Below are 11,133 nucleotides of genomic sequence, written 5' to 3' on the forward strand. Positions count from 1 at the left end.
GCTTTCGTAAACATGGCAGTTGCTAACATTACCTGTAGTATACATTCATTGCATCCCTAAAATGTTCCTTATGTTTTTATCAATTTTAATTTTTTTAATACTAAGAAATTCTTAGATAATAAATACAAAATAAGCAGAGAGCTCTTACTTTATCCAGTGATATCATGTATTTGACATCAGATGCAGTTCACATGAAAAGTAGATCTTTTAAGTCTTTTCTCTAATAATTCAAAAATTTTTTTCATCTTCTGTGTTTGAGCCCAGTTAGTCACTATCATGTAGTGACCCCTGTTTTGTACCAGGCACCAAATATTATGTGTTAAATCATGTCTGTGTCCCTTTTGTCTCTTATCACATAGAGAAATATTTATTATACATAGGCTTTTGTGAATTGCTTCACCATTTGCTTTTAAATTATAGATTAGCTTTAACATTCAAACATTTGACATTTGTCTGCATGAATGACTGGAAGTAAGATTACTCAACACTAGTCATTCCCCAAAGAAAAGAAGTGATCCTTCAATAATTTCGCATTCTTTCCTTCATTCTCATCTCTGTGCTTATATTACTGAAGGCCTTATTCATTCTATAGAAATAAATTCGGTTTCTTCTGTATTTTTTCAATTCTTCCTAAAATGTCCACAGAATAGTGAATCTGCAGTTTTCACAATATCCTCAAATTTCAGTCTTTCCCAGTGTAGACCAGAATTTACCATGAGTTTTAAGACAGTGTCCAGTTCATCTGGTAGCATTTTTTACCAGGTAAAAATATTTTCTTGTAAAAACTATTAAAATCAGTTTTAAAGTCACGTTGGACAAATATGTTTGGTGGAATCTAGGCTATAATGATCAAAAAATATTGAATTCCTACAACACAATTAAATTTGAATGGTCATTTTTCTAATCCACCAAGAGAATCATCACAATGTGGTCAGTTTTGTTCCAACTTTTACACAAAAAAACAAAACTGGTACCAAAAGCTGTTTATTTGTAGTATACTTACTTCCTACAATTTACAGAATTTTTTCTATTTTTGGAAATTCATAACCATTTCCAGATAATTAATACACATTTCTCATTAACACCATCTCTCATAATTCTCTTTTTAATGTTCAATAATACAGTATTTGCTGTGAAACTACCTTAAAAAGAAGGCAGAGTTTCATGTTCAAGATGAATGAGTACATTGTAACCTTTAGTTAGATGCAACAGTGCCTATAAGAATCCTCGTAAGTCCTAGCATGATGTTTAAGTTTCTCAATACCTTTAGAAGTACCCATTTGCCAGGCACCAGCCTTACCAGGAAAGAAGGAGCTGACATAGTTTGCCTCTAGATAATTTTCTGTCCAGGGTGTTCTTCATATTGTTGTTAATATTAAACAGTAGGCAACATCTACTATTTTTTACTGTAGCAGCAAAGGAGTTAAAACCAATATTAATACATTTGCTCTAACATATTGTGAGCTATTTACTGTGATTTTTTCAAAAGTGATATGAGCTTGATATCTGTCACCCTTTCCTAGTAAGTGTCAGGAAATAATTTTATTTTTAAATGAAAAATGTGTGAAGTAAAACAGACTTCATGGTATTTTTAGTATATTTAGAAAACAATTTACTTAATATTCATGAATTAAATTTGTTGTTAGAGGGGTTGAAGTATAACCTTCCAAATGTTTTGCACTGAGTATTTTTACAATAGAACGTGTAATGATGTAACTCAGTTTTGGAGAAATAATACCATATTTAGTGGTATGGTATTAGGAAGGGTCATAAAATAAAACTGTTGAAACATTAAACTGCAGCTTTTGCTGTTAGTACACATGCCAATTTTAGTATTACATATGTATCTCATATAGTTGATAGGTATTTACTAAATTGAATAGTTTTGTATTTGCTATTTTGATAAGATTCTTAAGCTATCATGAGTGTACATACTGTTATATAAGACTTTAGACTTTGAGGATTAAGACTTAGTGTTGTATTGAAGTTAAGTTTGAATAGTTAAGCTATTTTGCTTATAAGAATATATGAATACATAACTTTCAATTAGTATAAATAACATAGTTTAAATCTTTTCATTATTTGAAAATACTGGTTGCAGGATATTCTCTACTGTGACAGGGAGTATAAACGAAGTGTCAAAATACATGATGTTACTATTTACTATTTTTTAAAGGCATCTTGAAAGTTTTTACTGTCAACTTCCCTCCTTTCCCTTTGTGAAACTGGTTATACAGAGTATGTATGCATGGGAAAAAGCATTGTCTTTACAAATTTTAAAGTTCTTAATGGTATTAGAAATTTCTCAAGAGAGAAATTTTATTTTTAGTTCTAGAAAATCTATGACTTCTTAAATTATTTGGTTTAATTTTTATGTAATTTTTTTCCCTTAGAAATCATTTTGTAGGGTCCATTTTCTGCATTTGTGTCACCTGTTTGATTTGGTTTGATTTCCCCAAGTTTCCTGGGTTGGACGTGTTTGATTTTTTAATCAATCACAAATGGGTGGACAATTTTAGTCAAAATATAGGAATATCCTTTTATTACACATAGTTCTGATAACAATACAAGTTTCCTAATTTTGATCTTGAAAATTACTCTTAACTCATTTCTTTCTCAGGAGATCATGAGGATGCTAAGATAAGGAAAAAATGAAATGTATTAAAAAATTTACACACCCTGTATTAAAGCCATTCATTGCTTTATGGGCTCTAATGTCATGTTAATTATTTTATATGTTAATGTGTACATGCTTCGAAAGTGTGTACAGGCATTCAACCTGTAGCTTTGTTCTTTGCAGTGTACCTGAAATGTGCATTTACCCCAACTGAACTGCTCACCCCATCTGTGTAACGACAGATACATAGATGTGTATGGCTACTGTATATTTGTTAGCAAGCAGAATGTTCATTACTAATATGAATTAGGAATTACGGTGTGTTTAATATTCCAATAACTGTTCTTCATAATAGTATTAATTTTAAATGATTTCTCATGTATTATAGTACTGCCAGATCTGTCAAAAGGGCGATAATGAAGAACTGCTCCTCCTTTGTGATGGCTGTGACAAGGGCCGTTATACGTGATGCAGCCGTAACCTTAGGTCTATGGCAGTATGTATGACGGCCTTGTCATATGTAAGAGGGATTGGAAACTGAACCTTTTAATGGCCAGATCAAAATAGAGTTACAGAGTTTTGTGAGGATTTTTTTGAGATAGAATTCACATAAAATTCACTTTTTAGGTGTGCAATTCAGTGGTTTTTAATATATTCAGTTATATAATGATCACCACTATTTAACTCCAGAACATTTTCATGACCGTAAAGTATCCTTGTACCCATTAGTTGTCACCCTCCCCCTTCTCCCTCAGCCTTTGGCGACCACTAATCTGCCTTCTGTCTCCACGGATTTACCTCTGCTGGTCATTATATATAAACTGAATCATAAAATAGTTTCCCTTTTGTATCTGCCTTCCTTTAGCACAGTAGTTTCAAGTGCTAAAGGGAATGGTCTGGAAAGAAAAGAGGCAATGGGCAGGCGGATGTTTGGGACTGAGTTTATGGAAAGGTAGCTGCTGGTAGTGATGAGGTCAGGCGAGTAAACAGGGAGAAGAGTGCCCGAAGGAGGGAACATCTAGTAAAGAGCCTGGCCCTCAGTTCACGCTGCCCCTTACGCTTCGTACTCCTTACTTGATAATTTGGCCAACTCACTTTTTGCTATATTATCATATTGCTTTAACCAATAGGTAGGAGCCTTCACAGTTCTAATTTAAATGTGACTGGCAAGAGACGTAAAATGCATATGCTTATTATCAGACTGCAGTCATACAAAAACCCCTCTCTCGGTGCCATGCTCTAGTGCCCCTCCCTAAGCCAGTTCCCATCTTGTGCCTCAGATCCCACCCCCTTGTTCTCTTCACCTGCATCAGCATCTCCTCCTCCCCCTGGGTTCTTCTCAGCTTCACTTCTCCTGCATCCACTTCCCGCATTTCTCTCCTTTCCTTTACAGAATAACTCCTGCTGGACAGCTTTGTTCTGATTCTCTCTGATTTCTCTTCTCCAAGTCACTCTGGGACTCTTTCTAGTCAGATTCTCACCTTCACAATTTCTCTGAAAGAGCTCCTATCGTGGCCATTCGTCAGTCTGGGGATCAGTGCTTAGGCCTCCTCTGACCCACCCATCAGTTCCAGAGCACACCCTCCTTGAAACCCTGTTTTCACTTGGCTTCTAGTACCATACTTGGTTTTCTTTCTGCCTTTGCTCCTTTTCAGTTTCCTGTGCTGGTTTTCTTACCTTCTTGATCGATAAGCATTGGAGTGCTTTCTTAGCTTCAGGGTTATCATCTGTAAAGTGGGATAGCATCTGCCTGGCGAGGATTTGTAAAGATAAAATAAGGTCACAAGTGTAAATATTTTCATGAATTTAAAGTTCTGTGACACGTTTATATTAATGTGTATGGTATTTTAGACTGTTTTACAAAATGCAAAGGGTCTCACATGGCATCGTATTTACTAAGTTGCTTTCTTATTACTTGATCATCTTTGTCATGTATAGTCAACTATAGTTAAATAATAACCTTTATTGGTTGTACATGAATTATCTTTTAGTTTAGTCATAGTCAAGCTATAGAAAGTTTCTCTAATACTTTATGAATTACTAACAAATTAGGGTTTTAAGTCCTGGGGAATCATCTGGTAGGCTATAGGAGATTTCTGTTTCGATAAATTTGGTTAAATAGTATTCTGGCTATCTCTCATTCAGGGTATAGACCAAGAGATACAAAGATCTATAACCTCATTCAAGTCCTATGTAAATACAGCTTTCTGAGCCTCTCTCTTCTTAGTTTTTTAAATGTAGTGAATTAGATGTTATATTTCTTGTAGCAATAAAAAGTAAACATTCTATTTTGATTTATAAGGATTTTTAAAGTTAAATTTTAGAAATATCTTCCTAGTTAATTCATGGTTATTTGCAAATTTTTATGCTGTATACCTTGTACTCCATTGGCTATTTCTATACACATTATTGTGATTAAGTATTTTTATCCTGTGTGTATGTACATATTTATGCCAAGATATATACATAGAATCAAAAAGCCTTGTGTGTGTATGTATACGTATTTATACACACTCACACACACAAGAAGTTTCAAAGTCAATGCCTATGAAAGCCACACAAATAACACAGAAGAGTTGAGACTATGGCAAACAGGGAAGTTATGCCCCCATTTAAGTGTCAGTCATCGCTCAACTCCTGCCAATTGTTGTCACGTAGACATGTAGGTCCAGTGTTCTAGGATCTACCAATATTTCAAGATTATGGATCTTGATGCATGTCCTCGCAAATGTTAAATGTTGGCAACAAATTTAGAATTTTTACAAGCATTATGAGCCAAACACAGTAACAACACGTGCTGTGGGCTATTTACGGTCTGTGAGCCACCACTTTACAACTTCTGATACATAAATGTACAAAAACAAATATGCGATGGTATGTACAATCTGATAGGTCCTGCTTAAGACATACTGAAGGTCCTCTGTGCTTTCTAACAAGGTAGAAAGGGTGCAAGGAAAATATCTGTCTAATAAAGTAATCAGGTAACTGAATAAAAGCTGGTTTTTAAAAATGTATCTATGTGCACAATCTAATGAAGTAGTCTGACAAGCATCAATAATTAAAGAAACAGAGACTTTACCACCATTTTGTAACAAAAGTCTTTGAATTCTGTGGTTTAAATTTCATGTTTTCTTACTGTGAGTGTTGTTAGAAAATGATCTCAGGTAACATCTTAGTTCAAATAGGAACTAGAAGCTTTAGCCCATTATTCATGAAATGTTCTTTTTATGTAAGACAACTATTCAGTCTAACTTAGTCTTAATTAAATGGACTTTTTCCTCATTATATATTCAGCATTCTCTTTTCTCTTTGTTTTAATGATTTGGGGGTTCTAAAAGCTCAGTATATTATGAAAACTCAATCAGATTTTATTGAGTAAAAATTAATAAACTAAATGGAGAGGAGACTTAGTAAAACATTTTAATTATTTCAATCAGTGACAAGAGGTAGTGATTCTTTGATATGATATGGGAAAGGTGTTAGATTTATAGTTTGCCATATTTTAATCCATTAAAATAACTCAATTATGCATTTAACATCCCAATAGAGAACCAAATAATTGTAATTGCTTAAAAGCAGTTTTTAAAAAATGTTGCTAAAAGAATCATGAAATCCTCAAGCAAATTGATACAAAATACTCTAAAGAAATGTTTTCCGCCAAGTTCAGTTCAAGAATATAGGCAACATTTAATTAGGGCTAGACTGAATATCTAACTCCACATTCTAAGATTTTTTTTTGAAGATTTCTTTACAGTCTGAGTAAGGAGTAAATAATTTTCTAAAAGAAGATAAATGCTATTGTAGAGAATCAAAACACAAACCATATATTACCAGTGACCTTGCGTATTTCTCTTCTTTGATCTATTATATTCATTGTAACTTTAATTCTCAAAATAGATGCTTATTTCCCAATTTCTAAATTGGGGGATGTTGGGAGGAGGGTGGGTACTCATTGTTACATTGATGTGCTGCCTACAAATTGTTAGACTACATAAGGGCCACATGGGGTTCGTTTGTTTTTTTCCATATACTTTCAGAGCTAGAATGACCTTACCAACTGAGTGACTTATCTTCTTCTACAGATAAGCAAACAGAGCCTCACAGATATTTTTTTACAAAGTTCCATAGCTAATTACTGACAGAGCATAGCTGGCATTCATACACTTTAATTCCAGATACGATCTATTTTATGCTATTTCTTTATTGTTTTCCCCAAAAACACATCTTTTTTTTTTCTCCTCATCTTTAATAACACTGCTTTGTTCACACCTGGGAACCACAAGTTTCTGGAACTCTCTTCTTAACAGCAAATGCTTTTTTGAGAAAAATAACAGTTCCCAGAAGATTTGAGCGTTTATAAAAGACTTTTTTTTCCTATTTGACACTTCATGAGCCTTCTTTTATGTTTTGGCTACCTTTTTAATAACCTCCTCAACTTTCTTATTAGTAATCTCTATATTTCTATGTATATTCACCTTTGTTCTTAATTATACTGTGCTCTAAAGGATAGTCTTTAAATTCATTCAATTAGTGACATACAGTTCATTCAAAAGAATAGTATCTTTGATTCGTTCAAAGTCTAAAGGAAAACTGCTAAGTTCTGTAGCACCAAACATGGTGCCATGAGATCAACATCTTCAAGTTTTAAGAATCCTTTAGAGTTTTCATGCATCATTAGATTTTAGCCTAGTATTATCGGAGATCAAATTCATAGATCTCTCTTGAAAATAATAAAACTATCAACTTTTTGGGTGAGAAAGAGTATTCTTTTTGTTTATTCTGTCAGAGTTTCATAATTTAAAATAATAGAATGTCTATAGACAGTTATTTTCCTATACCTCATATATTATTTTTTTATTTTAATTAAAGGCAAGTTCACTGAAAATGGGCCGCAAAGACAGAAAAAGGAAAATAGAGGAAAACACCTGCGGTACTGGAGTAAAACAAGAAAGCTGTTCTCGTGGAAAGAAACTGAAACAGGACGACTCTGACCTGACGCTTGGCAGGTATTAATTCTGTTCCCCTGTCCTATATGTTCATAACACCCCATTGTATTTGTTTAAAGACCGTCCACCATATTAAAGGTGACTTTTTGACCGTGTAAATAGGAACTTTCCTATGTAATGTAAACTCTGTACTATAAGTAAACGTATCCTTTCATCTTATTTTATGAATTAATTTGCATTGTCTTTACTTGAAAGAGAATGAAAGCTAAACTTTTACTAAAGGTAGATAACTCTAAAGCATGGATATTGATTTCAAACATTATTTTCTCTAGTACAAGCCTTACTAAAATGCAAACTCGTCTCAATAAAGACATGAAAAAAAGAAAAAGAGAGGAAAACACCTTCAGTAACTTACCAAACCAGGAAAGCTTTAATTCTGTAAAGAAAATGAAGCAAGACCACTCTGATGTGACTCTTTCCAGGTATAATTTTTGTTCCCCTGTCCTATATATTCATAACATCCCATTGTATTTGTTTAGAAACCTTCCACCATACTAAAAGTGACTTTATGACCGTTTGTGTAAATAGGAATTTTCCTATGTAATGTCAACTCTGTACTATTCTTTCATGTGTTTTTATGAATTAATTTGCATTGTCTTTACTTGGAAGAGAATGAAAACTAAACTTTTACTAAAGGTAGATAACTCAAGCATGGATATTGATTTCAAACATTACTTTCTCTAGTACTCTTACTGAAATGGACAGTCATGAAGATGCACGGCCTTTTGTAGAACTGCCGGAGTGCAGCACATGGAGTCGTCTGCGTTTCCGCCTCAGGAATGGAAGACACGTTTTTATTAAAAGTGTGTAAGAAGCTTTATAATAACATGTCTGGTATCTGGGGGTCTCATCAACAAGAAATAAAGTGGTTAAACACACACACAGAACAGTCTTTCAAGAATGATCATTTTCTTTTAAACAAATACAATATCCCTGAAAAAAGGAAAGCTTGGTGTGCGTATTGGCTACTTTGGGCTGGTGTTTTCATCGCTGGTGGCACATACTCAGCAGGAGCAGCTGTGCAGGAAGTAGTGGGCATGGTATGAGAATGGCAGTTGGTCCAGTAATCATTGTCACTGTACATGTGTGTATCATTTGTTCTCTGACTGACTTGTACTCAAGGTGCCCTAGGTTGAGTATATCCTCAAACCTCTATCACGGTTCTCCTCAACTAACAAAAGTTTTCCAAAGCCTCTGCTACCGCACAATTACAAGTATACACAACATACTTTCATTCAGAGGAATGAGGCTTTAACCTTAACCATCATCATTTTAGTCCTGATTGCTCTGTGAGTTATAGAACCCTGGCCTCCCCTCAAGTTTATATTTCGATTGCCATGCAAGTGGTGACCAATGAATGGTGACCAGTGAGCGCTCTGCTGTCAGACCCAGGGTAGCAGCAATTTGAAATAATATGTAGAGAAAAAAGTAATATTTATTTAGTTGTTAGCCATAGTGAAAGTCAGGTGAAATTTATCTATGGGTATGGGGATATCTTGAACTCAGAAGAGTTAAGTTATCATAAATGCACAATGATCTCTTTTCCTTGTTTCAACCTCAAAATGAAATTTGTTAAAAGCACTAATTTTAAAATGAGGGAATCTAATCTGCCTTTGGTACTTTATGCGGGGACCCCCTCTGTGCTCCTTTTTTCCATTTCTTCCACCCCCAATACCTTTTCAAAAAATTTAAAATCCTATTCATTTAGCCTCTCATTAAATACATCCTCAACAAGGAAATCTGGTATCAATCATTTACTCCTTATTGTAAGTTTTATTTGTGGGCTTCTTTCAACGTTATTTATATCTTAAGTATTTCCATTTAAGAAATGAAGTTTGTGTTGTTAAAATAAATGAATTTCAACTAGAAGTTCAGGGAGGTATTTTAAGAGAATCAAAATTTTCCAGAGAAATATGACCGTCGTACAACACAGGGAAACTAGTAGAGCCTTATCTACTGGGAATTTCACTAAGATCTCTTAGGCTTGCTTGGGCCATTTTATAACTCTGCCTTTAAAAAAAGACTTTTTTGGTATCACTAATCTACAGTTACATGAAGAACATTATGTTCACTAGGCTCCCCCCCTTCAAGTCCCCCACACACACCCCTTCACAGTCACTGTCCATCAGCGTAGTAAGATGCTGTAAAATCACTACTTGTCTTCTCTGTTGTACAGCCCTCCCCTTGTCCCCCCCACTACACATGCTAATTGTAAGGCCCCCTTTCTGTGATTCTGTTGCTGTTTTGTTCCTTCAGTTTTTCTTTGTTCTTACACTCCACATATGAGTGAAATCATTTGGTTCTTGTCTTCCTCTGCCTGGCTTATTTCACTGAGCATAATACCCTCCAGCTCCATCCATGTTGTTGCAAATGGTAGGATTTGTTTTCTTCTTATGGCTGAATAATATTCCATTTGTATATGTACCACATCATCTTTATCCATTCATCTACTGATGGACATTTAGATTGCTTCCATTTCTTGGCTATTGTAAATAGTGCTGCAATAAACATAGGGGTGCATCTGTCTTAAAAAAAGACATTTTTTTTTAAACCTCAACTACATAAAATTGAGGTAATTCCTCTAATTTCCTTGAGTTCTTCAATTTCCTTCCCCCATATATAGATAGCTTTAAGGTCTTTCCAGTCAACCTTTTATATATTTATTTAGCAACATGTATCTTTAAAAATAGGTATTGTCAAATGCTGGGCATAGAAGCCACAGGGCATAAATCTGTAAAGAAGTAAAAAGCTAACCTTTTCAAAGAATATTGCTTCTCTCTCACTTACCAACTTTACATTTCCCTGTATGGCCCCGGAAGATGACTGGTTAGTCAGAGATGGGTAGGATTCCTCAAGGGAGGAACAACCTAAGACAGGCACAGTCACAGGGAGGCCATCAGGTGAGAAATTGGGGATCAGCAGAGGTGAGGCTTAGAACCTCACCCCTCATTTTGAGAGAAATCTGCATCCGTGGATATTTTGTTGCCCTTGTCTAGCTTGGATTAATAGTCTATAGGCACAGACCTGATCATCTACATTTGCCCTCTTACAGCACTAAATTATGTTTTCTAACTTCCACTTCAGCATTTTATTAAAAAAAGAATAATAAGGGAGAAATATGGGATTCACATATAAATCAAGTATAAAAATCAAATGAATAATATCTGACTTGATTGTTTATAGTTCATGATGTGTGGTCAAAAGTGAAAGTTTCTGTGATGACTGCCCTTGTACTGTTCACCATGTAAGAACTTGTTCATTATGCTTCAGAAGATTGGAGACTGTTGAGAATTAGGCTCGGGGTTGATTAATGATTGTGCATTGAGTCCCCTATACAGAATTTTATTGCTAACAACCATTTGATCAATAAATATGAGAGATGCCCTCACAAAAAAAAAAAAAAAAAAAAGTAGTGTCAGTGCCAAATGATTTCCCTCATTTGTGGAGTATAACAACGAAGCAAAACTGAAGGAACAAAAGACCAGCAGACTCCAAGGAGGAACTAGTGGT

General features: G+C 34.6%; 1 protein-coding gene across 2 annotated transcripts in view; it reads left to right on the plus strand.

Annotated features, from left to right (window-relative positions):
* LOC140846653 (bromodomain adjacent to zinc finger domain protein 2B-like) overlaps positions 1–8,501 on the plus strand; it is a 115,523-nt gene extending 107,022 nt beyond the window's left edge. For both annotated transcript variants that reach the window (XM_073224033.1, XM_073224034.1), the window contains 3 exons: positions 7,487–7,623; positions 7,896–8,045; positions 8,308–8,501. In XM_073224033.1, the coding sequence (XP_073080134.1) occupies positions 7,487–7,623; positions 7,896–8,045; positions 8,308–8,434 (414 nt within the window). In that variant the 3' untranslated portion in view covers positions 8,435–8,501. The remainder of the gene's footprint in view (positions 1–7,486; positions 7,624–7,895; positions 8,046–8,307) is intronic.
* The last annotated feature ends 2,632 nt before the right edge of the window (positions 8,502–11,133 follow it).

Source organism: Manis javanica, chromosome 16, assembly GCF_040802235.1.
Source record: "Manis javanica isolate MJ-LG chromosome 16, MJ_LKY, whole genome shotgun sequence".
NCBI lineage: Eukaryota > Metazoa > Chordata > Mammalia > Pholidota > Manidae > Manis > Manis javanica.